Here is a 26,996-nt window from a genome sequence, read left to right on the forward strand (position 1 = left end):
TTTTAAAGCACAAGTTGTCAAACTCAAAGTACCATAAGCAAATTAAAATATGTTTATCACATATTCTTGGGCTAAAAGGACAACTTAAAAAACTGTCAATATTTATACATGGGCCTTTAGATCAATTATTTACTCCCTCCGTCCCATTTTATGTGGTCTTGTTTGACTGGGACTCAGATCAGGGTAGAAGGCTAGTAGGTAGTCGCGTTTATCCTTTCTTGCGAGTAGTTGCATTGATCTTTAGTTTCTTGTCCCTTGATTTCTGCGAGTATCTGTTTGCACAGAATGGTTTATCATGGCTTATTCACTTTCGTTGTTTTCATTTTCATAATTGCTTTGAATTGTTTACCCGTATCTAACCTTTCCTATGCTTTTTCTTGAGCCGAGGGTCTTCCGGAAACAGCCTCCCTACCTAAGGTAGGGGTAAGGTCTGCGTACAATCTACCCTCCCCAGACCCCACATTGTGGGACTCACTGGGTATGTTGTTGTTGTTGTTTGACTGGGACAGAGTCTAATAAGGAAGAAAGACTTTTGAAACCTGTGGCTAGAGCAATTCATATGCATTTGTACAGCTATGAATCATCTCATTAAGGTAAAATGAAATTTTTAAAATAAAATTGTTCTGTATTTAGAAGCGTGTCACTATTTCTAGGACAGATTAAAGAGCAGAGTGTCACATAAATTAGGTAATGCAAGTTCTTACATCTAGACTTTCAGAGGGTTATCAAGCAAGTTCTAAACATAATCCTAGCTAGGAGCCATATATTATTAGGTAATGCAAGTTGGCAGTTGATCCTCTACTTTTTTTCTTAGTGTAACTATTTTCATTTTTCCTCTTCAGGAAGACAGACAGTTGTTACCTATTCCCTAAAGAAAATGGACACATGCAGCAACCAAAGTGTGTCAGTGGACTGTGCAGATTACTAGAATGACGCAAGCAGCGCGCTGTACCTTATCAAAACTACTGCAAAGCCATCTACCATTGCTTTGGGAATACATTAGTTGTACATTACCTGCATTTCTTGTGCCGGAGTCCTAGCACCAAGTTTCTTTGATATCTCGGCCTTTAACACAAATCTCAATGCAGCACAAGCATTGATATTTGGGAAATTCTACAGAGCCAAAATGTAGCACATCAACATAAAACCAAGAGTAGGAAAGAAAGTACAAACAGAACTTTGGCATAATCATGACTTTTACCTTAGTAATTAGTAGATCATTTAAATTGTTAGAGATGCTGATGCTGGAGTCTGGACCAACAGTCACCTTCAAACTGGAATTATCAAACAAATAAAAATCCAAAGACATCATGACATAGAGGTAGATCAGAACTTTCTTCCAGAACGTTAATCATGAAGACTCGTAGGAACGTTGTAAGAGAAACCTTTGAACCAGCAAACCGAGATAGTTGAGGATGACATCGTAATGGCCATTCCTTTTCCTCACATTCTGAATGACACACATCTAAGAAACAACAAATGTTGTATGTTAGCGAAAGAAGATTTAGCTTTAAGTAATCTAACACAGGACAGAAGAGACCTGCATATCTTGACGTAGGAATCTACAACACGATCTCCTCATTAAATGTTCTTTTACGGAAATGATGGTATCGGCTGATTCAGTTCTCCCTTAAGTTTCAAGGATGAATGCAAAGATCTAGTCAAATTTACAACTTTTCTTTCTGAAACTTCCAAAGCCTCCTTGATAGTGGCTACTTTATTATTAGGCACCTGCATTACATAAACCGTCTGTATAGTACTCAAATCATACGAAGATCAAGTTGTCTAAGTCACTGGTTAACTGCATACTTAAATTGGTCATAGCAAGTATGATGAGTTGGACAAGAACAGAGGAATATAACAGTATATTTTTTTTTTGAAACCAATGAAATATAGCAGTATATATGTTGACAAACAAAATATACAACAGTTTTTTGCTAACATCAAGCATGTTATCTTTAATTTCTCGAACGTTTGGGTCCTCTCAAAAAAAGAAGGCAAAAACAATTATTAAATGATTTTTACATCATGAGCAATGGGAAAAAAAACATGTTTACACCCTTTCTCACACAAAGACATGCACACTCATAGAGAATGATAAACTGTAAGACGACAACAACAACAACAACGTACCCAGTGAGTCCCACAATGTGGGGTCTGGGGAGGGTAGATTGTACGCAGACCTTACCCCTACCATAGGTAGGGAGGCTGTTTCCGGAAGACCCTCGGCTCAAGAAAAAGCATAGGAAAGGTTAGATATGGGTATACAATTCAAAGCAATTATGAGAATGAAAACAACGAAAGTGAATAAGCCATGATAAACCATTCTGTGCAAACAGATACTCGCACAAATCAAGGGGCAAGAAACTAAAGATCAATGCAACTACTCGCAAGAAAGGATAAACGCGACTACCTACTAGCCTTCTACCCTAATCTGAGTCCTCCATACCCTCTTATCTAATGATAAACTGTAAGACAGTTGTTCTTAATGTCTTCATTGTCCAAAGACAGAATCTGGAATATGAGAAATTTTCTTGAATATTAGAAGGTATGAAGTGAACTAACTCGTTATTCTAGAAGCATGGTCACAAAGAAAACAAGCTGTTGCATCTTGCCATCTTTCACGTGTGCCACAATTAATTCTGATGAATAGACCTGAACTCCAGACGGTACCAGATAAATCAGTAGATAAAGGATTTATGATGATTAGGGACCTCATGCCCTCACAACAGACTTACAGACACAACAGACAGAAGACAAACTTCAACTGGGAAAAAAAAAGGAACTAAAGCGATGCTTGAGCCCTCATTACTGTAGAGTAACCATGTTCACTGACCGGGACACATGTACACTGACGGGGACAACTAACAGCATTTGCAACTGTCAAAAATTGGATGTCGAGATACAACTACAGAAAGCATAATAATTTACATATTAAGTCTCACTGCAATGGAAATTGATCAATAAGTCAAGACATCGAGTTGGCGATGGGTGAAATTCAGTAGTACAATTTACAGTTTATGACATATGCACTCATAACATCAACAAATATAGCCTAGCTACACCTCCAAATTTTTAGCTGAACAAGGAACACCAAGAACGGAGAAAGTAATACCGGTCCAGGCAAATAAAATGATAGATTAAGAAGGGAAGTTTTCATGTTAGCTTCATTCCTTATTGAACATTTCCTTCCTCTTTTAGACGGCAAATAAAATCAGCAATTGAAAGTGTCCTAGGAAATGATCGGCACACCAGACAGCAGAATGTAATCAAAATTTGATGTCTATAGAGTACCTCCTGTACAGCTTTTTCACAGGCTGATGAGCTCTCACTAGAAATTGCATCACCCAGTGTGCCTCTTGAGACAGTTACAGAATTATGAAGCAAATGATTGATGTTTGACATTTGAGACTTCTGAATTCCAGAATTCAACAGTTGACACTTTTCCTGTATGCCATAGTGAATTATGTCAAAAATTTGACAACGTGATTATGAAATTAGAGATTATTAGAGATTAGTACCAGCAGTTTCTCCTTCTTCACATGCCTCAAGTGAAACTTTGCTTTCTCATGTAGAAGCTGACATAACAACATTATTGCTTCAACAGCTCTGCGTTATCATCACAAATTAGAGAGACGACACGCTTTCCAAGCAATCAGATGTCAAAATGAAAATAAAATCTTTTATGTTGGCAAAGTAAAGGTGGAACGATAAATTTACCTTTTCTCCTGAAAATTGGAAACTGACGTTTTCTGAAAAGATGAGGAAATCAATGTCAATAACTACTAAAACTTCCCGTCTGGGTGTTAAGCTAAGTTACTCGGACTCGGGTGCGGGTGTCCGACACGGGTATGGATCCCAAGGTCGGATCCTTCATGATCAAAATTTTAGAATTCGGGGATACGGATCTAGGTACGGGTACGGGTGCGGGGATTCGGCAAAAATAAATTAAAAATCTAAAAATATAGCTATAAGATTATGCATAATTATGAGATATTATGTTGAAATACTAATATGTTAATAATTAATTTAGATATTATCCCTCTTTTCTATGAGAAAGAAAACATTTATAAATAGCATAATTAGGTTAATTAATAAAATTTGTCTACTTAGATCATATACTTATTTTTAATATATATGAAGTTTATTTAAATGAAAAATGTGTGCCTTCAAAGCATATACAGTTATATTTAATTTACAATCAAAAAATTATTTATTATTTAGATTGAAACTCTAATTATTATTGGGCAATTAAAATTAATCTCTAATTATTATTGGTACAATTAAGACTCTAATTTTTATAAACTTAAAACTCTTGAAGAGATAGTACACGTAATGTTTATCTCATAAGCCAACGTGGCAGCATATTAGCAAAGGGTTAATTAACAAATTGGTCAATTGCTAATTAGGTCTCTGCGTCTTCCTCTTCGTTCTTTTCGTTCTTTCTGTCTGAAACTTCTTCCCCAAAGCTTCTTCCCCAAAACTTCTTCCCCAAAGCTTCTTCCCCATCGTTCTGTCTGAAACTTCTTCCCCAAAGCTTCTTCCCCATCTTTCTGTCTAAAACTCCTTCCCCAAAGCTTCTTCCCCAAATCTTAACTTTGGGAAATCAAATCTCAATTTTTCCCCAAAATTTGGGTCAACACACCCAATCTCGTTTGACCGCATCTGACACATATCCCATACCCTTACCCGTGTCAGTGTCATGTCAACACGGGTACGGCGCCCAAACTGCTGAGTCCGAGTAACTTAGGTGTTAAGAAGAATGCATATAATATTTGATTTATTATTATTTTGCTTTTCATTATTTCTGAAACATGAGTCGGTGTATCCCCAAGCAAAGAAACCTGAGTGAGAATTTGACTGTGCAAAATCTCGTAAGTTTTTGCCTTCTGCATCCGGCTGACAATGTCTTCCACCAAATCAATCTACAACAATTTATAAGCAAATAATAATGATGATAAGACAACATGAACTAAATATCTGGTTATTTTATATCTAGGAGCAAATTTTACCAACACAGATATTTCTAAAGCATATGTTGAAGTGAAAAGACTATACCGCTGGCATAGTAAGCCTTTCTTTTGGCAACGATATCCACTCATCTGCATCGATCATAAATTTGGAAATAATCTGCAAGGTAAAGAGGAAGCTTTTTCATTTTCTGAGCCCTATTCTTATGAAAGAAAGAGTGCCATCAAGGCAAGTAATATAGAAAGTCCATAAAGCAATCTTACATCTTTCCACTGTCTGAGTTCAGGATGAGCTCCGACCATTTCTTGTCCAATATCATCAGGATGTCCCAAGGTTCCTGGATTATTACCAACACCTCTCTGGAGTTTTGGGCTCCTTTGAGACGTGATAATTTCATCTGTGTGTTCCATATCTCCAAATGTCAACTCTTCTCTGCTTCTTTTATGGGCAGAAGAGTTTTTAGGTCTTCCAGCTGATTGATTGAATGTAGGAGATTGCTCTTGAGGATCAATTTCAATTCTAGGGATGCCGGCTTCACTCTGAATATTCCCATCTGGCATTGCTGAAGATAGATGAGAGCTCCCATCCGTGGAGATTCTTGAGTCTTCATTGCTTCTCAGTTCATTCATTTGATCAAGGAGCTTAGCTTCTGTGCTCTCAGTCCCGTCTGGTTGCCTTAACACGTTGCTGCCTTCAACAACTGGTGAAAGTTCTTCAGTTAGTGTGGAGGAAGAATGCCAGTTGCCAGCCGTTCCAGTCGAAGAAGGTCCATCTGTCACATTACCTATTGAAGATGCATTTTTTACAGGGCCAAAGCTTTTCGCATGTTCATCATGCAACTTTGATTCTTTAAAGGGGCTAGACTGATGTTCAGTCCATGTTGATGACTTTGACTGCAAAGACTTTTTTGGAGAAGAAAACAACTTTTGAGCAATAGCAGTCACTTTCTCCTGCCCTAAATTATCAACCAATGGGGAATCAGTTCTAGAAATCAGTGATATCTTGTGCCTGAGGTCATCGGGTGTAAAAGTGTCACTTTTCTTCCCTGACCAAGAAAACCTTGACGAAGATGAGGGGTCTGTAAGCTTGACCAGTTGATCCATGGGGAGAATACAAGCATCAAGCTGATTGAGAGATTTCCCCTGCTTTTCAGGACCATGAGATTGTTCACATTGAATTACATCATCACTACTTGAAAGAGCCTCACTTTTACTGCCACCCGATGTGAAGATTTTTCTTTCTCCCTCCATAAAAGTACCTGAAAATTGCTCCTCTGTACAAGTCCTAGAGGCATCCAGACATTTGACTCCCACATCTAGGCTCCTTTTCTTCAATATAGAATCCAAAGGTGGTGTTTTTGGAAATTCTAAAGCTCTGATGCCCATATTGTGGATTCTGTCACCACGAGAAGAAGAGAGTGCAGAAGCCTTAAGTCTCTCAAGTTTGGAAATGCTCCTCTGGAGGGATGCTGAACCTGTCCAAGTTCCTCTCTTTTCATTGCTCAAAAAGGAAATGGGATCTTCCAGGAAAGACATTGTGATTGAATTCTGTTTGACTGGTGAAGGACTACGCAGAATTATTAGTCTTTGCGTAGCTGGTGAGGAGGACACTAAATCCACCAATGGAGATTCCGCGCCACATGGGGACCAACAAAATTCACCAAGCTCACCATTGTTACTACATAGGGTTTCACTATTTCCTACCACAGAATCATCCTTGACAGACTTATTATTCTCACCAAAATCCTGCAATTTATACAACAAAAAGCCATGAAGTCAGCGCCTTGGGAAAAAGAACAGTAGCTTAAGCCTAACTTCCTGACCCACCAAAAACCTACGTTGCTCGGACTTGGTTGCCGGTGTCTGATACGGGTGCGGATCTAGAGGTCGGATCCTTCATGATCTAAATTTTAAGATTCGGGGATACGGATCCAAGTATGGGTACGGGTGCGGGGATTCGGCTAAAAATAATTCAAATATCTAAAAATAGAGTTATAAAACCTAAATTATGAGATATTACGTGGAAAACTTGAGGAGAATCTCGGAAGGAGATAAAAGGAAAAGGAGTGACATAGAAATTTCTCTATACAAGGTATTCCATTTTCTTCAATTTCACCTTAGCTTTTGTTTAGATTACATAAATCATTGAATATGTCCGGAATTTCTCTGTCGATCTTGGTCAAAGTACCCAAAATCGGTTGACCAGATCGGTACGGATCCCACACCCACACCCACACCCACGTCGTGTCGACACGGGTGCGGCACCGAAAGTGAAGAGTCCGAGTAACTTAGCCAAAACCATCTACCATAACTATTTCACTGAAACAAATCAGTCACGGACATGGATCAAGCATATCTGTTTGACAAATTGACAAGGAATATAGCCCCAATGCAGCATGTATAGGATAGTAGAAAACGCATCCCTAAACAAGACACCAACTAATTGACAATTCAACAAGGACTGTAGCCCCAATATGACATGTACAAGACTGCAGAACACTGCATCACTAAACAAGACACTAACTACCCATAGATTTAAGTTAATTGATTAAAGCACCCTCGCAGAATTAAGAAACAATACAGAAGCACAATGAGCAGGTATTATAAATTCATTTGAAGATACATGGGATTTACCATAGGTAAAATATGACTGACACAGGAATCACTCTAACCATTTTAATCTGTCATATTTTAATCTATGCAATTAGAGAACTAGAGTCAAGAGTCCAATGTACCTTTTGTTCTAAAAGAATCGATGATGGCAAGTAAACGATCATATCTTATATTTGAAGTCATCTTCTATCACCTATCTTATCATCTCAGCATCTAGAACTTCAGAGCGGGAAACACTAAAGACATGAATATTATGTAAAATGGAAAATGATGAAGTATTTACATAGATGTAAACTAAAGAACAGAGGTATAGACAAGCACCAACCATGCGGTGTACCAAGATGGTGTAAACAAAAGAACACAACAGGTCGAGGCCATTGATTATGCATTTAAGCAACGGAATTAACAAACTTGGGTACTTACATTACTTAACTGCTTCGGCGACTGATTTACTCTATCAACATAATTATCCGGAGCTGGAACAGTGGATCTAAGCACAGAATCACCATCAACAACATGAGAAGGAAACTTATAACCATCATCTGCGTCGATTTCCTGGCACAAAGGTCCAAGTTGCATATTACGACTAACAACTGCATTTGCTTCTTGTTCTCCATTTCCACCTAAATCTGTCACTGTACTTCTAACCTCCATTTTCTTGCTTGTTGGTGACTTTGAAACACTGGTGTCTCCTGAAACAGAAACTGCATGAGATCTCTCTTGGCCTTCTGCTAAAAGAGCTTCTAAATCCGGAGAGAGTCTCCCGTAATCATATCTTCGCGAGTTTTCTCCAATCAGACTCATGTCACTCGAATCACTAATGCCACTAAAATTGGCAACGGGCATAGAAGATTGAGAAATTGGCTCCTTGGCCATTGTCAGTTCCATCGAACTACGCTGACTGGTCTGTGTTGGTGTTTTCTCTTCGAATGATACTTCTGTTGGGGTCTTCAAGTCTATCCCTGAATCTGATCTAACAAATCTACGGAAGTGCATGGAGAAAGCTGTTGAATCCATAGTAATATCATGATTTTCGTCTGACGCTGCTGAATCTGATAGCCGGCCTGGCCTTATAAAATTGGGAGATACTGGGCCGAAAAAATTATCTTCTGCGCAAAAGAAAGGCCAAACAAAACACTTCTGTCACACACTAAAAGGGTTTAACATTCCAATCAAATCAACATAATTATGTCTAATGGAAGAGACCCCTCAAAACTGAAAATTTTAAACCACTAGACAAAAAGATGCTTCTTTTTCCAGAAGACTACAAATTCCTTCAGGATAACAAATCTATTATCATGTTCACACGCAAAAGCAGCTATCCTGAAATGAGATCCTTTCACAAAATGTGGCCCAATTTAAAAGGGAATTAAAGGATACAGAAAACGGATAAAAATAAAAGGAGCCAAAATCCTAATTATTGAGTCTCTCAAAATAACAAGAATTAAAGCCATAAAGACCATACATAACCTCTTCCTATCTCTCATAGATAACCTCTTCCTTATTTTGAGAAAGACATACATAACCTCTTCCTATCCCCAGCAAGAAGATGATCAACCCTAGGTACACGCATGCTGTAGTTGTACATTGTGCACATAGAGTACGTTCTACAAACAGGGCGGACCCATGTGGATGGGTGGCGGTGCTGTGACACATATAAGCAAGAGCAGATCCACAACACAACATGTGGGTTCACGTGAAGAAAATTGCTTTTGTTCAAACCCCGTATATGTATCAAGAAATCCACTAAATATTTTGACTGGGAACCCAATTATTATTACAGATTCACTTAAGGTCACTGAAGGAGTCCATAAACTTCAAATCTAGATAAGCCCCTGCCAGTAACTTGGCAAATACTACAGAAAACATGTTGATATTTCTTCAAACTTGACTATATAGTTTGAGTTGACACCCGCATTCAGATAAGAGGAATAGGTGCAGAGGTCAAGCTCCTATTTTCGTTTATCCAGGATTTTGCTTCTTATATTTTTGCATACCTCTTTTTCTTTCTTTTAGATCTTTGCTCCTTTTCTTATACTGTTCTTTGTCCAGACTTCCTATTTTTGTTTCTGTTTGTTTTTTCGTCTTTCCCTTTTCTTCTCATAAACTACTTTCTATGATTGTAACCTTGGACAAAAACACAAAGAAAATGACCTAAAAACACTTGAAATCTCATACGTAAACCGAAGCCCCAACTACTGACCGAATTAGAATTTCCATCTTTCAAGTTTGAAAACTGTTGGTCTCTTTGAGAACTCTAATTTATCAAATTGAAGATTCATTTCTTTTGTTTATTAGATCCAAAAAAAATCTGTTACGGTGTTCAATTTGATTTTGAATTTTTTGGCATTTAAATCATGATGAGAGTTAAACTCTTGAACGAAGAAGGGAACGGAGACATTGTGTTGGGAGATTTGGAGCACTCCGAGAGGTGTTGCGATTTTGGATATTGTAGGAGTATACTGTTGAGGAGCTTAAGGGTGCTATTCGTAGGATGCGCTGGGGAAGAGCGACCGGGCCTGACGAGATCCCGGTGGAATTTTGGAAGAGCGCAGGCATGGCAGGTTTGGAGTGGCTGACTATTGTTTAACGTCATTTTTAAGACGGAGAAAATGCTCGACAAATGGAGATGGAGCACGATGGTTCCTTTGTACAAGAACAAGGGTGACATTCAGAGTTGTAACAACTATAGGGGTATCAAGCTGCTAAGCCACACTATGAAAGTTTGGGAGAGAGTGGTGGAGATGAGAGCGAGGAGAGGTGTGTCTATTTCCGAGAACCAGTTCGGGTTCATGCTGGGGCGCTCGACTGCAGAAGCCATTCATGTTGTACGGAGACTGGTGGAGCAGTATAGAAAGAGGAATAAGGACCTACATATGGTATTCATCGACTTAGAAAAAGCTTACGACAAAGTCCCTACGGAGGTTCTGTGGAGGTACTTGGAGGCTAGAGATGTACCATTGGTGTACGCTAGGGCGATTAAGGACATGTACGATGGAGCCAAGACCAGGGTAAGGACAATGGAAGGAGACTCGGAGTACTTTTCAATGATGATGGGGTCAAACCAGGGATCAACTGTTAGCCCATTTTTGTTTGCCTTGGTGATGGATGAACTGACATGGCAAATCAAAGATGAGGTGCCATGGTGTATGTTATTCGCGGACGATATAGTTCTGATTGACAAGACTCGCAGTGGAGTTAACGCTAAGCTGGAAGTTTGGAGACAGACTTTGGAGTCTAAAGGGTTCAGGTTAAGTAGGACCGAGACAGAATAACTGAAGTGCAAGTTCAGTAGCAGGACGCAGGAGGTGGATGGGGAAGTGAAGTTGGGTACTCACGCCATTCAAAAGAAAGGAAGTTTCAAGTATCTTGGATCTATTATTCAATGAAATGGAGAAATTGACGATGATGTCACACATGGTATTGGTGCAGGGTGGATGAAATGGAGGCTCGCATCCGGAGTCTTGCGTGATAAGAAGGTGCCACCTAAACTTAAAGGCAAGTTTTACAGACTGGTGGTCAGACCAACTATGTTGTATGAGGCGGAGTGTTGGCCAATCAAGAACTCTCACGTTCAGAAGATGAAAGTTGCGGAAATGAGGATGCTGTGATGGATGTGTGGCCATAATAGGAGAGATAGGATAAAAAATGAAGACTTCCGGGACAAAGTGGGAGTGGCCTCTGTGGAGGATAAGATGCGGGAAGCGAGAGTGAGATGGTTCGGGCATATGCAGAGGAGATGCACGGATGCTCCAGTTCGGAGGTGTGAGAGACTGGCTATGGATGATTTTACGAGGGGTAGAGGTAGGTAGAGAAGTATTGAGAGAGAGGTGATTAGACAGACATGGCGCAGTCCGACTTACCGAGGACATGACCTTAGATACGAAGTTATGGAGGACATGGATTAGGTAGAAGGTTAGTAGTTAGTTGAGTGTGTCATATTAGTAGGCGTAGTATTATTCTTGTAGTCTCCTGTCTTTTGAATTCTGATACTATTTGTTGTTTCTTGGACTTGGATTATTGTATTTTTTATTTCCCTTTTCTCCTTTTCTTTTACAGACATCTTTACCATGCTTTTATATTATTTTGCCATGAATTTTTATGCTGCTTTGAATTGCTTGTTCTTGTACCGAGGGTCACATGAAACAACTTCCTACCTCCCAAGCTGGGGCAAGGTCCGCGTACGTTCTACTTCTTCCCGCACCCTACGCGGGATTTCACTTTGGTATGTTGTTGTTGTTGTTGTCATGATGATGAGAGTGTTGTAAGAATACAGATAATATGGATTTGTTTTTCAAGATTTGGTTATAATACTATGGGTGTGTTTGGTACGAAGGAAAATGTTTTCCATAGAAAGAAGTGAGTTCCTTACTTATTTGCTAGTGTTTGGTAAGTAGGAAAAAAAAAATTATCTCAAAAGCATTATACGTAATCTAGCAAAATACTGTAGGGGTGGGATAGGGTGGAGAGTGGGGGTTGAGGGGTGGGGTTGGGAGGAGACAATGAACTTAAAATATCACTTGTGGAACTTGTTTCCCTATTCTATTAGGGAAGTTATTTTGTTCATCTTTAAGGAACTTATTTTCCTAGAGAAAATGGTTTTCAAAATATATTGACAGCCTCTCTACCTCACAAGGTTTGCGTACACTCTACCCTCCCCAAACCCCACTTGTGGGATTACACTGAGTATGTTGTTGTTGTTGCCTGACCAACCAAACATGAGAAAATTGGAAAATGTTTTCCTCCATTCAAAAGACACCCAGTATGTTGTTTAAATTTAATATTTCGTTCCAGAGAATCGTAACCATTTGCATTATAACATTTTGATCAGAATACATTGAACTCTTTGAGTTGCTTTTTCAATTAATTAATTATTTAATAAGACGGCCTCAAATCATCATAGTTCAAAACTAGCTAAGACTGTACACATTGTTCTGAATGCATTCTTCTTCTTTTCATTTGTATGTTTAGTAGACAATTTACGGTGGATAAAATTGCTAAGCAGAGTTAGATTGTGCCTGCTAAACTTCATTAATTATTTTCTAAAACGTTGCTAAGATGTGATATTAAAAAAATGTTAAGGAGATTCTGTTGTTTTTATCTATCAATCAGACACCTATTAAGCCAATCTAGATTAACCCAAAATAAACGGCCTCAAATCATCATAGCTCAAATCTAGCTAAGACTGTACAAATTGTTCTGAATGCATTCTTCTTATTTTCGTTTGTATGTTTAGTAGACAATTTACGGTGGATAAAATTGCCAAGCAGTTAGATTGTGCCTGCTAAACTTCATTAATTTTTCCTAAAACGTTGCTAAGATGTGATATTAAAAAATGGTTAAGGAGATTCCGTAACTTTTATCTATCAATCAGAAACCTAATAAACCAATCCAGATTAACCCATAAAAGAACAAACTGAACTGATTATACTCTCCTTCACAGTCTTCAAATTCTGGGTTAACCGCTGTCTACAAATCTCTATCAACATCTTACATGCATAAATGTAACAAAAAGTCAACAACAACATAGCCAGTGTAATCCCACAAGTGGGGTCTGGGGAGGGTAGAGTGCAGGGTAAGGGTAGAGAGGTTGTTTCTGATAGACCCTCAGCTCAAAAGAAAGCATCCAACGCAGGATTATAACAAAAGAAACAACGAAATAGCAAGATACAAAATAAATGCAACTACAGATAGCAATACACATTGAAGCATAAGAGACTATGCGATAACTGAATACTACTACTAAAAAGAAAAAAAAAGGGAGGAGGAGGCTAGCTCCCCCACCCCCCCACACAGGGTGCGACAGCACTCAGCTACCTACCAACCTTCTATTTTAATCCTCGACCTTCATTACTTTACAATCTAAGGGCATGTCCTCAGTCAGCTGAAGTTGTACTATGTCCTGTGTAATCATCACCCTATAGATCTTCTTCGGCCTACCTCTACCTCTCATAACTCATCTTACGTGCATAAATCCAGATTAAACCAAAATAGAACGAACTGAACTGATTATACTCTCCTTAACAGTCTACCGCTGACTATTTATCTCTATCCAAATACTATAGAAAGCATGACAAAGCAGTCTGGAAAAAGAAGCAGTAACAATAATTTAATCCAATTACAGGAAACAACATATAGTAACAGAAAGCAACTACAAGAGTCTCAGAATTGCATGCATATAAATGCAGAGATATAAAAGGAAGGAGAAAGAAAGAAAGCACTTACCATCATTTGAAGTAGCAGAACCAAAATTACTTCCAGGAGAAGGCGATTCCATCGGTCTTAAAAACGACCTAGAAACCGCCATCTCACCATCCTCATCCTCATCATTTCCTTCTTCTTCCTCTTTAAACTCCTCATCTACCAATTGATCATCAAAACCTAAGTTCACCATCTCTTCACGCTCACTGTTAATTTCAGCTTTGCTCTGGTCAGGAGGTGTTTCGTACTCTTCATCACGGTCGAAGAAGTGTACAGATGTCATCTCAGCAAAACTCACTCTTCGAGCTCGCTTTCTCTGCATCGCGATAGTTGTACCGCCGTCCGAATTCTCTCCGTTGATTTGCCGGCGGTCCTCGCTTGTACCGCCGCCGGAGACTGCCGTCGGCGGCGGTGCTGCGATGGACGACATCGTAAAGAATTTTGGAATTATTCGTACAGATTAGGGCTCGGTTCTGCTCACTACTGTACTGTACACACACTGGAAGAGAATGAGTGTGATCTTTTTGTGCGGGAAAGGGGAAATGTATTCCGTTTTAAATAGACAACTCACGTTTTTATAGCTTCTAGATTTATTAGTATCCTGTTGACTTATGCAATGCAATTGAGCCCTAATTTGTTCAGGTATAATCCTACGGATTTCGAGAGCCAAACTTATTAATTTTAATCGAGTATTCAGATAAAGAATTTTTAAGTTTTTTGAAATAAAATTTACATATTTGAAAATTATGTAATAGTCACAATAATTGACAATTCAAAATATTTAAAAGACATATGAAAAAACTGCGTCAAAGAAAAACTCGCTTCAATTTAGAAAACCAGAAGGTACCACATAAATTGGGACGGAGAAAGTAGCATTTTATAGTAAAAAAAATTCTGGGGTAGCTAATTTCTGGGGTGGCTAATTTTTACCCTGTTATTTAAGTTATATTCATTTTTTTTTTTTTTTGCAAATAATTAACTTGAACTAATACGTATTGGCAAATTTTAGACAAGGTGATGACCTTACAGAGATGAAAGTCTTCTCGTTTCGTCAGCTGACGTATGTTAGTCATATAGCATTTAAAGCGAATGACTCTGTAAAATTATGTCAAAACTTCACATATTATGGATAACGTAAGGGGGTTTCCTTACCTTCGGTCTCATTCAAGACCTGATCAAATCATTTTTATTTTTTACTTTTTGTTTATCGTGTTTTTCTTTTATTTCCATTTGTAAAGCAATCGAAAAGAGACCATAACCACGCGAAAAATGTTTCATGAGCAAAAATTCGTAGCTGACGCACAGCAAGCAAGAAAACTCAAAGTCAACAATAAGGTTCGGAGCAGGAGCATTAGGGTTGGTGACGACCGCTGCATGGTGGAATTTAGCAAGTTGTCGAAAATCAACACCACCTACTTGAGCAAGAGTTGTGGTCACTGGATAAATCTGGAGAAAGAAAACTTCTTATAAAAACACACGAATTGCTTAAGTAAGATTGTCACTTTTTTTTTTTCGATGTCTTAGGTATGCTCGCAGAGAGAAAGAACATAAATCTTTTAGAATATGCTTCGCCCCTCAAGAAAAGATCCTCAAAGAGCATACTCCCCAACCATTAAGAGTTTGTAAGTCTATGACGATGAGAAATGGCATTTTAAAAATCGATGCCCACAAGAAAAAAAATTAGTCTTATTTCCTCCAGGGAAAGAAGTCATTGGCTGCAAGGGAATTTACAAGATCAACTCTAAAGCATATAGCTCGATAGATAAATATAATATTAAATTAGTAGCTAAATGATTCCTTTTAGAATGCTGAGTCGACTTCTCAAATAGTTATCTATCATTATCTCTTTTTTTGTTTTATTCTCTCTTTTGTTACCGACCTTCTTCCCTTGTTGGTAGTATAAGTCTTCTTATCCAAGAGGACACTTTAATCTTGCTTCAAAGGCCCACATAATAATTGTTATTGCCTTTAAACTTTTTAATATGCTGTTGCAAAAATGTATAACACCCCAAAAAGTTCAGTTGCACTCATATGCACTACCGTTGGAACTGGGTTCAAGCTTTCCCCAGCCTATTCTCATTAATCGAAATTTTGCCGGTACAGAAGTACAGTAGATTCTGAAAAACCACAGTATCCTTTTCTTGTTTATTGTATATGTATATGTTTTACAGTCACAAAATACACATCGTGTAAAACTCACCAACCTGGTAATCCTCACACATTGAGATTACATGTAGGATTCTCTCAACTTCTTTTGTTTTTCAACGTACTGTTACAAGGGACAATATATATGATGTTCAAAGTTAGTTAGCGAAGGATTTGTTTCTCCATCAAATTGTCATCTGTAGTGGAATCGTTTGCTAACTGAGTAGGTGGTTCTTCCTCCTTGTTTGCTTTAATTATATCTCTCGTTCTCAAGAAGCTCGGTTGATTGGTTGAAGATAGAAGTCTTGCCCACATTCTGTCCGTAATCACAACCTTGTTTTGTTTCTCAATGATTCTCTGCAAAAGTAGACCATAATCAAAAAGAGCACAATCGCTGCAGAAGTTTATTAGTATATTAGTGCTGCCAACCTTGGGCACCATATATACACTTTTTTTTTGGTAAAGTAATAAAATGTCATTAGTAAAGCATCAAGAAGATGCAAGGTTACAGATGAGCAAAAAGCTGCTTCAAACAAAACATGAAGCGGACTTAGCAAAAACCTGTAGAACATTCTAAAGTTATCCCATCTCTACTGTACTAGAGAAAGGGAGCTAATAAAATCCAGAAAGCTATCCACACTGTTTACAGGGGCAAAAAAATGCCAACTGAAAAGACTAACTAAACACCTAGACTTTAAAATGCAAATAGGAGTTGAGATTCCATCAAAACATCTACTGTAAGAAGGATATTGTGTCGTCATCAACAATGACAACCGATTATATGTAATACAAGAGATACGAGTAGGAAATGAACTCACATTAAAGGGTATGTAAGCATGTCTGGTATTGACAGGACCAACAGTAAAGCCTGTGTAGCCAGCCATTGCTCCATGCACAGCGTTTTGAGCAAGAAGAGTGCAATACACATTGTCAGATGCATTACTCGCAATAGCCCGAATCATGTATGTGGGATCTGCAAAGAGAACAGAGAAGCAGGTTGTTAGGTCCTTTCTAATTTCATCTGTAATTATTAGAAATTGGCATTCAAACATAATTACCAACCTATATATTTAAGATTAATGACCATCTTCTTTTGTTTAGAGAAATGCTCCTGCAAAAAGGTCCATAATGTTTAGTACCTTACAAATAAGTCAATATGCATTCTCATTCAGGACTATCACTGCACACAATGTAGCTAGTGTTCAACTATTCAATGAAATTTGGAATAATATACAACACATAAGGAAAACACCACATTCACTTAATGCAGGACGAACATGGAGTTCATTAAGTAGATCCCAACCATGAATTGTACCTTTATCTTTTCCGAGATCCATAGCCCAACATCATGTAAAAGCTTATTCCCTGAAGCATCAGTGGATTGCAAACTCTCAGAAGCTAGCTCTTGCCCGGCACCTTCAGCTATGACTATAACCATGTGTCCATTTTCTTTGAGCCTATGTTCTATATACTCAAATAGTCCACCACGTCCTTCAAGGTAGAAAGGGGATTCTGGAATCAAACAGCAGTCAACATCTCGACTAGCAAGAGTAGCATACATGGCTATGAACCCTGCACAATGTTAGAGAAACGTAAACCAGACTACAGTGGATCAGCATTGCCATGTATATGTAGCAGTATCAACACGAAACTCCCTTGTTGAGGGATCAAAAAGAATCACTCAATCGGCGATCTGAAATTACATTTGAATAAATGTTGCATATCCATGAACGAAAAAGAACTTGTTAAGACCTTAAAGAAGTTCCGAGGTACTTCTTAAGATTTCCTTCAGAGAAGGTATAGCATGTGGATCAAAACGCAATTCAAAAAGTATAGCATGTGAAGATTACCACTATCCCGTCCCATTAACTTCACAAGGCCAATTCCATTCTCAAAACTGGTAGCTTCAACATGAGCAGCACTAATAGCACGTTGGGCTTCCTCAACGGCGGAATCAAAACCAAAAGACCTGTCAATAACCTGGAGAGAACCAGAAAGATCACTATTTTAATGTTATTTGCCCACTGAAATTTGGATAATCTACATGAGAAAGTAGTTACCGGTATATCATTATCGATTGTTTTGGGGATTCCAACAACTGCAACATTGAGACCACGTCTTCTAATTTCCTGTAGGAGAAGAGGCAGAATAAACTTGAGTGACACAGTTCCATTATTTTCTCCGTCAACACACTAAATATTACATCACATCAAGTGGGTACATTAGAATGATCAGTTGATCTAAAAGATGCCCTTCTGATGCATTATTCTGGAATGGTTACGGATTAATGGCTAAGAAGGTCTACCTCAAATATCACCGCTGCCCCTCTCTGGGTTCCATCTCCTCCAATTATATAAACCTTGAAAACAAAAGGCAACATGAATGTCTCTACAGTATGTGCAGATTAGATGGAAGGGAAATATCCTGAGTTAGTTCTCAAATAATTATTCTCTATGTTTTAGTTTTACCTGATTGATACCCCGGTCCTGAATGCTATCTACTATTTTCTTGGTAACATGACCTCCTCGAGATGTCCCAAGAATGGTTCCACCGCGTTTATGGATGTTATTCACAACCTTGGGTGTCAAGGGAATCGTGTTTTTGGAATAGAAACCTCGATATCCTCCCTACACATCCAAAAATTTCATTAGTTCTGATGCAGATATGCAAAGAACAAACTTTTGGAATTACGAATCAAGATAAAATGTACTGTTAAAACCTAGCGGAAGAGCAAGATGTTAAAAACTTGGAAAGAATAACGAATCCATTTCAACCTTTTTTGATTGTTAAGTTTGATTTCAACCTTACTCCTTGTGTTCCTAAAATTCCCATAGTTATGCATTATACTTTGATTGAGAGAACTGTTAATCTAGTTGCTGCAATCCTCTTCAAGAGGAGTCTTGATGCTACTGGTTCTACAACTATCTATCAAGCATTTCGATGAGCAGAGTTTAAGACAAGGTAAACCAAGTATGTAACCACATAAGTAAAGTTGCTTTATTTTCATGAGGATACATGGTAAAATTGCTTAAATGTATTACTGAAATCTATACTCACATCTATCCCCATGACTCTGGTTACACCATACATATTGTATAGGCCACATACTATTTCCCTGATAACTGTGTTGAGACCAGGGCATAAGCCTCCACATGTTACAATACATGCATAAACATCATCTGGCTCAAAATAAACCTGAAAAATCATCAGGAAGGTTCAATTTGACAAAACCATAGAATCTGGATGCTGAATGTGCTGTAGTTACATCAGATAATTACATACTTTTTGGCGAGCACCAGCTCGACGAAAATGTGTCCCCCCTGGACTGTTCTTGTGGACAACAACCTGTTAATTCGTGGGCAAACATGTAAGGGATATACATACTATTCTCTCAAAACATCATGAAATTATAAGTTTGTTTCCGCAGATCTTAGTTGATCTTTGTTTATGTTCTTACAGGAATACACGGCATGCACTTATGAAGGAGGCAGCAAATTCCGCCAATGATATAGGCATTGTAATTAAGACAAATTCACATGAATTTTACCTCCGCATAATGGTTACTATTGCACAAAAGTCTAGGCATATTGTCATACTATCCCAGGACCTAGACAACATATTAGCAGCAGCACTATCAAGTGCTTCTCCAAATGATTAGAAGGTAATCCCCAAATACTTTTCATTTCAACAGAACTGACCTTTTGGGCAACTGCATCATCCACATCGACAAAATACTGCCTGGAAAGAAGTTAAAATTTGGTTGATCAGCCTGATTCTCTTGCACTTTATAAATAAGCAACCAGCACTGAAGGAGAATATAAGGTGACTTACTTAACGACTGAATATGAAGGATGATCCTGCAATGGATTAGGATATGTCTGCAATGACGGGACAAGTATTTAGTAATTGATCAAAATAGAGACTCTTTATCCAGCCTTTATCAAAAGTTAAAAAAGAAAAAAAGTAGAAGAATAAAATCTTTATCCCTGAGAGTACAGATGGAAAGGATTGGAAGCACAAACACCTCTTAGAGCAAAAATTATGTTCAAAGGAAGAATGTCAAGCTTAAGATATCTACTACAGTAGTTTCTTTCCCAATTATTCATCATCCCTGAAACTAATCAGAACTGGTAATAGGTATTATCCTCTTCTAATGCATTACTATACGTCAACATAACAACTTCGACTCATATGATCCACTAGAATTTTTTTTCTCTTATCATCCACTAGACTAGACAAACAAAAAAGTTGTATTTGTACAGAAAGAAGAAAAATCGACAACAAAGGAAAGAGTAGTTGAACTTTCTTACTTAAAGTAACCGAAAAGTAAATGATTTGCCATGTTAAATTAATTAGAAAAAATGTAGAGACAACAAAAAATCTTTACCTTTCCACCAACTGCTTCTTCATAAATAAAAATATAAATATAAAGGAAGTATCAACTTGATCATAAACAAATATAATTCAATCATATTGAAAAAGTACCAGTTTTGTTCAATATTGAACATGGCCAATATCAAATGGAAGATTGTGATGAAGCAACAAATCATCATAGTCCAACTTGTATACCAATTAATTGAAGAGATAAAGGTCAAAAATACCTTTTCACGGGTTTCACCCCCCAACTATCAGCTCTTTCTTTTTCCTACTGAACTATCACCGTCTATATATTAAACACACCTATAGTTGAGTAGATGGTAATAGTTCAGGTAAGAAAAGGGAACAACTAATAGTTGATGTATGAAATTCGCGAAAAAGTGATAGTTCAAGTCTGTATTTGACCACTAACTCTTAAATGAATCTAGATGAGGATTCAAAAAGCCTATCCACTTATCCTCCACCATCCATTTTGGAAAAGAGAAGAAACAAGTCCAGTGTACATGGAGAATTAATTAATCAGAGCAGGTTTATTGTTTCTAATTCATCAAGACATAATTAAGTAGGAGATAAAGGGAAAGAGAGAGTGTACAGGAAGATTAAAAATATAATCAGACATGATAAAGTGTTCCGTACGGGAAGATTAGGAATGTAATCGGACAAATGAGGAACGTCCTCAAGAACATAACCAGCTTCACCAGTCACGATCTTCTGCTTAGGTGCTTCTCCCATTGGACCTTCTTTCCAACAATCTGAACTTATAATATTCAAACCAGTCTTCTTGAAATTATGCTCAGACCCCAGTGTTACTGCTGCAAAACTATGATCCACTGATCCCATTCAATTCAAATTAAATATTTATCTCAAATGAACTTGCACCCTTATTATCATGTAATTCTTGATAGATTATGAAGCTAAAACTACTAGACCAGTGCAAAAGTTGTCTCTAATTAGTAATTAGCAGCCTCTTGAACTTTCAACTAAAAATGGTCAACATATAAATACAAATACGTGGGGTCTTTTCTAAAGTTAAAAAAAAAGAAACAGGTGGCAGACATTTATTGAATTATCTCGTGGGTTTTTTGGGTTTTATGGAAAGGAGTTCCCGAAAAGTTAGGAAATTAGAAAGGAGAGAGGGAAGAAATGAGAGGACTGAAATTGTTATGACATTTCCGTAATTGTTTTGAGTCTTCTGGAAATTAGAAGATTCTCTACTGATATTCTAGATTCTGTAAAATGTGGACTTCCGTTAATATAAAAAAGAGGAGAGAGAAAAGAGGGCGTGACTCGTGAGATCAATAATGACCTCACACTTAGAATAAATTACTACTAGTAGCTTAGCATCGTCAAGGCGCACACCTTCTTTTCTTGATCAAGAGTGAATTACTTAAAAAGGTCATTCAACTGTAATAAATTCATTATTAAAATTACTGATATTTAATTTATATCAATAAAGTCATTCAAATTAGAGTAATATATCAACAAAGTTATTATAGTCAAAAAGCTAAAGGATAATTATATAAAGCTCCCCTCAAATTTGATTTTGTTTAACTTGATTCCTTTGTGGCTATGCTTACCTCTCTTATTTTATTTTTCTTATAATATTTTTTAACCTAATTATTATTAACACAAGAAAATATAATTTAACTAATTTGTCAATTATGATATATTCTTTTGTTTAATTAATTTTGCAAATGTTTTTTTAAGAAAAAAATTTATTTCCAACTCCATTATTATTCACGTGACATATATATTTAAAATCTTTTTTTAGCTTGATATATCTTAGATTTAAAAAATTATTTAGCAATGAGATTGCCGAAGAGGCAGAGGCATTTGTTGTCGAATTCTCAAGATGAAGAAACAAAATCATTTTCGGATTTCATGTTTTCGGGGTCTAAAGCTCTGTTAATGGGAATTTGCAGTTTTGATGATTTAAAGGAGAGGATGAATGTTATATGATGAGCTTGGGAAGCTGTAAAGGGGTTTGCGTTACAATGAATCAAGTAATAAAGGCCGGTCATTTTTTCTTAGTAGACATATTTAGATGCTGATTTTGGATCAATCACCTTATAAAACCATTTTCTGTTGGATGATATATCAAGATAAAAAAAGATTCTAGATATATATGTCACGTGAATAATAATGAAGTTGGAAATTATATTTTCTTAAAAAATGTTTACAAATTTAATTAAACAAAGAATATAAAAAAAATTGACAAATTAGTTAAATTATATTCTCTTGTATTACTAATAATTAGGTTAAGAAATTATTTTAAAAAAATAAAACAAAAGAGGTAAGCATATTAACTAAGGAGGTAAGTTAAACAAAATCAAACTTGGGGGGAGGTTTATGTAATTATTCCTTTAGCTTTTTCGTTATAATGACTTTGTTGATATACTACTTTAACTTGAATGACTTTATTGATATAAAACAAACACCAGTAACTTTGATAGTGAATTTGGAATAGTTGAATGACCTTTTAAGTTATTCACTCAGCAATGAACTATCCCTTGTCATTTTGCCTTTGGCCAAATACATAGATAGCCACTCAAATAGCTTGTTTGGCCAAGCTTTTAAAATCGGTTTATTTTGAAAAATGCTTTTCAAAAAAGTGTTTTTGGTGAGAAACAATTTGTGTTTGGCCAAGCACTTTTGAACAACAATTAGTGTTTGATCAAGCTTTTAAAAAATGCTTTTAAATGCATTTTTCTCAGAAGTGATTTTTAAAAAAGTGCTTCAGGAGAAAAGGTGTTTTTTAGCTTCTGAAAAGCAGATTCTGCTACTCTCCAAAAACACTTATTTTCTCTCAAAAGCTTGGTCAAACACCTCACTTTTTTAAACTAAGCACTTTTTGAGAAAAATAAGCTTTGGCCAAACAGGCTAAAAGTTGGCATAAATTTTCATGTTGACTTCTTTATTGAAGCTATTACTTATTAGACGTCATTTGGTAGATGGAATAAGAATAATAATTTTGAGATAAAATTGAGATTAATTTTATTTCATATTTGGCTTGGCGTATTAGTTAATTGCAGAATAACTTTTACACCAATAATCCATGGATATTTCTATCTCATGGGATATTCCACCTTTGTACCAAACGACCCCTAAGGTATATCCTCAACGCGGCACAAGGAGTGAACATCACTTGAAGCTAAGCACGTGAGTACTGAAATGTAACCTTTTTTGTCCTTTCTTATTCCTCCTTTTAGTCTCCTCTCAGCTCACCATATCTTCACCTATCTCAAATAATGGATAAAGAGAATTCCTTTATCAAACTCATCAAGATTCCAAAATTTTGAATCACTATAATATGCCCACTACAAATTGGGTCAATAGATCATCTTTCAAAAAGGAAATGAAAAATAAATTAAAACTGCAAAATCATAGAAAGTAAATTCCCAACTCAAATTGGTGCCTTGCGTGATGAAGTATAGCTTGATGGAAAAAAGAGGAATTGTGAATTAATGGGGGCAAATTGGAGATTCTAGGATGGGTGGTAAGTGGGAGGTGATGGGTCTTGTTATGGAGATATATTAAAATTTCAAGTTACTTTCCTTTTTTATATTTACTGATGTGGCTCTTTTTCAGTGGTTACATTCCATAGAATTTGAACTTCACACACTTATTTGTTTTGGAACTGAATTTTTTTGTGTCCAATAGACACTTTGAATATACTTTAAATATTTAATAGCTAATAGTTTCAATTAAGGTGTCAAAATGAAAATATGTGAAACTTTAAGGCGCTGTACATATGTGTTTGGCCTTTGCCCTTTATTTGTATGAATACAGCAACAACAACATACCCAGTATGTCACAATAACAGTTATTATTTATGTTTTAATTTATGTGATAGATTTTTTTTCTTAATTATAAATATTATAATATGATTTTTGAAATTTTTATTTTACTTCTAGTGAGCTAAGTTATATCCACATAAATACTGATTTGTCTTAGATTCATAGGTTTGCGAAGTCTTTTCTTTTTTAAATTCTGTCTCTCTCATAAAGCATCACAAAATTGGAACAGCTAGAGTAAAACAATTTAAACTCATTCTTAATGATATTCTCACTGATGATAGGCCAATCTAGTTATCATTGAGAATGTATAGCTTCACAACACCAATAAAGATTGTCAATTTCACGCAATATCAAAAGGTTAAAGGAAATTATATGAAAACCTCTATATTTACCTATATTTAAATTAGTACAGCATGACTTTGATACATGGAACTTCTATATACACATTCAACTTATTAAATTAATCAAGTTTTTCGACCAATGTCATAATCATGCCACAAATTATTTAATGGACCTTTTATTTTGAAACTAGATGGCCAGTGCCAATCATGCTATGTAAATTAATCAACTATTTCAACAATGTCATAATCATGCCACAAATTATTTAATGAATCTTTGTTTGAAACTAGATGGCCAGTGCCTGTGCACAACACGAGCGTATTCCTAACATCATTATTATGAAAAAAGTCGTTACTAAAAAGATAATTCCGCACTTGTTTCAATTATTTAGCATGATTATTATTAAGAATGATGTAATGCTATCAAGCTGATGACATATTAGCAATATAATAACATTTCATATTATTACTTTTATTTGAGGAACAAAGTTATACAAAATTAAAAATATGTATTTACAATAAAACACACACATTCTTTAGCTTGCTTCCACATATGAGAAAAACTAAGAAAGATGCAATCTTGTAAAAGTCGATCATTCCAGAAACATTGTAATATATCATCTGGGGGGAAAAGAGACAAAAATGTTATCTTCGAGAAACATATGGTGTCGTAATTTTGAAGAATTCCCTTCTCTACCGATCTTAAATACTCTAATTTCCAGGGTAGTGAAATACAGTTGACATTTGGAGTTCACATATATATAGATGACATATATTCTTGAATTGCGTTGGATATATAATTAAGTGAAAGCAGAATGATTAAGATGCATTAGGTTGGCATTTGTTATACCATCCAAGAGCAAACCCACTATCTAGTATCTACTTATAAAAGTGGATTATATTTACGTTGTACAGAGAAATGGTCTTTAGTGAACTACTAAATTATGTACATAAATTATAAATGTTATACCATGAAACAGTATAATACACCAAGAAACAGTTGCACACCCGCTCTAGAAATAATGTGAAGGAAATAAATACGAAAGACAATAGCAAAATTTAATGCAGTGACAATTTACCTGTTAACCGTAAATATGTAGCAAACGGTGCAGTAATCGATATACTCAACAATGGACATATTGATATTGCATTGTCCAAGCATTTTTTAGCCACCTCATATGTCAAATGAAAGTCAGTAAGTGAACTTGCAGATGCATCTGCACAAATAAAAAAAACACATTTTTGGTTTATTAAGTTAAAGCATACAGAAAACTTAGAAGTACAAAATGTACGTAGAAGTTTGAATTAAGTAACATATGATATAAACTACAATTTCTTTACTATTGTTTAAAAATTTGCTTGTTTGGGAAATATGAAAGATAAAGTAGAAGTTCTAATTAATTTGTAACAGAGCTTTGTAACATAGCTTTGTAACATAGCTTAGACTGCAAAAGAAATTAGCACATGCTAACAGTCAAATTAAATATAATCATCGATTCCACTAACATTCAAAATAATACCTACCTTACTGCCTCAGGCATCCGCAGTAACAAAAAAAGCAAAAGGCATGTATGCTCTCAGAAATCAAAAGAGAGCTATTAAGCATCATAATTTTGGAAACAATTAAGAGCCCGTTTGGATTGGCTTATAAGTTCCGAAAACTTATAAGCTATTTTCGAAAGCCTTTTTTTTGAGTGTTTGGGTAGCAAATTTTTTAAAGTGGGGAAAGGACATAAAGGGCCACTCGGCAAAAAATTATCCCACCCGATGGCCACAATTCTCTTAAACCCAAGTTATAACCACTAAACTAATTCCACTTTCCCTTCTTTTTCTGCCTTCTCCATTTTTCTTCTTCCTCTTCACCTTCTTCTCCATCTTCTCCTCCTCTTTCCTCTTCCACCTTCTTCTCCAATTTTATTTGTGAGTTGCAGGTTACGAAAATGGTAGAGGATTCATATGAAGACGCCATTGCAGGACTGAAAAAGCTTTGATGTATAGAAACTGTATCATATGTGTATATAATATGTGTCCCTGCTGTATATGTATATAAAATATATCATATATATAGAAACTATATCATATGTGTATATAATATGTACCCCTATTGTATATGTATATAAAATGTATCATACGTATATAAACTGTATCATTCTTGTATAGAAAGTGTCTATATAATTCCAACATGTGTATAAAAGCGTATCGATCTTGTATAAAAAGTGTATCATACGTATAAAAAATGTATTGTAGAAACCGTATCATTGTGGTATATAATATGTATCGCTATTGTATAAGTAAAAAAAAAATATCATAACATTATTGCATAATATGCGTATAATAAAGGTATAATTAACGTATAATTTATGTATAATAAATGTATGATTAATTCCAGCATATGTATATAAAATGTATAATTCTTGTATATAAAGTGTATATATAATTTCAACATATGTATGTATGTTGTAGCAGCCCTTTAGTGGCGAAGTCGCCACAAAAAGTCTTTTTTTTTTTAAGCGCCCATTGCTGTTGGCGAGTCACTTTCGCATTATTTTGGGCCA

At 36.2% G+C, this 26,996-nt stretch overlaps 2 protein-coding genes across 4 annotated transcripts; both read right to left on the reverse strand.

Annotated features, from left to right (window-relative positions):
* Window positions 1–1,216: 1,216 nt before the first annotated feature.
* Window positions 1,217–14,388, reverse strand: LOC132036348 (uncharacterized). Of its 2 annotated transcripts, XR_009409568.1 has the most exons (11): window positions 13,809–14,386; window positions 8,007–8,692; window positions 5,235–6,716; window positions 5,059–5,130; window positions 4,845–4,925; window positions 3,721–3,752; window positions 3,522–3,609; window positions 3,295–3,447; window positions 1,541–1,731; window positions 1,386–1,465; window positions 1,217–1,274 (listed from the first exon to the last, which is right to left on the reverse strand). XR_009409568.1 is itself a non-coding variant. In XM_059426668.1 (10 exons), the coding sequence occupies exons 1-9, from the start codon at window positions 14,212–14,214 to the stop codon at window positions 2,569–2,571; spliced, it is 3,087 nt and encodes a 1,028-aa protein (XP_059282651.1). In that variant the 5' UTR covers window positions 14,215–14,388; the 3' UTR covers window positions 1,597–1,731; window positions 2,566–2,568. The 2 variants fall into 2 exon arrangements, 1 of the variants encoding a protein (XP_059282651.1); XM_059426668.1 differs by lacking the exons at window positions 1,217–1,274; window positions 1,386–1,465 and adding an exon at window positions 2,566–2,655 and having other exon boundaries at window positions 1,597–1,731; window positions 13,809–14,388.
* Window positions 14,389–15,899: 1,511 nt separating this feature from the next.
* LOC132036352 (ATP-dependent 6-phosphofructokinase 6-like) lies at window positions 15,900–21,483 on the reverse strand. 2 transcript variants are annotated; one of them, XM_059426673.1, is made up of 14 exons: window positions 21,117–21,483; window positions 20,943–21,083; window positions 19,761–19,807; window positions 19,628–19,667; window positions 19,212–19,274; window positions 18,987–19,124; window positions 18,398–18,556; window positions 18,235–18,288; window positions 17,990–18,058; window positions 17,780–17,909; window positions 17,245–17,501; window positions 16,992–17,040; window positions 16,748–16,902; window positions 15,900–16,286 (listed from the first exon to the last, which is right to left on the reverse strand). In XM_059426673.1, exons 1-14 carry the CDS (start codon window positions 21,144–21,146, stop codon window positions 16,092–16,094), a joined length of 1,527 nt encoding a protein of 508 aa, XP_059282656.1. In that variant the 5' UTR covers window positions 21,147–21,483; the 3' UTR covers window positions 15,900–16,091. The 2 variants fall into 2 exon arrangements, with proteins under 2 accessions (XP_059282656.1, XP_059282657.1); XM_059426674.1 differs by lacking the exons at window positions 20,943–21,083; window positions 21,117–21,483 and adding an exon at window positions 20,899–20,940.
* Window positions 21,484–26,996: the final 5,513 nt, after the last annotated feature.

The sequence above is a fragment of the Lycium ferocissimum genome, chromosome 11, assembly GCF_029784015.1.
Source record: "Lycium ferocissimum isolate CSIRO_LF1 chromosome 11, AGI_CSIRO_Lferr_CH_V1, whole genome shotgun sequence".
Taxonomy (NCBI): Eukaryota; Viridiplantae; Streptophyta; class Magnoliopsida; order Solanales; family Solanaceae; genus Lycium; species Lycium ferocissimum.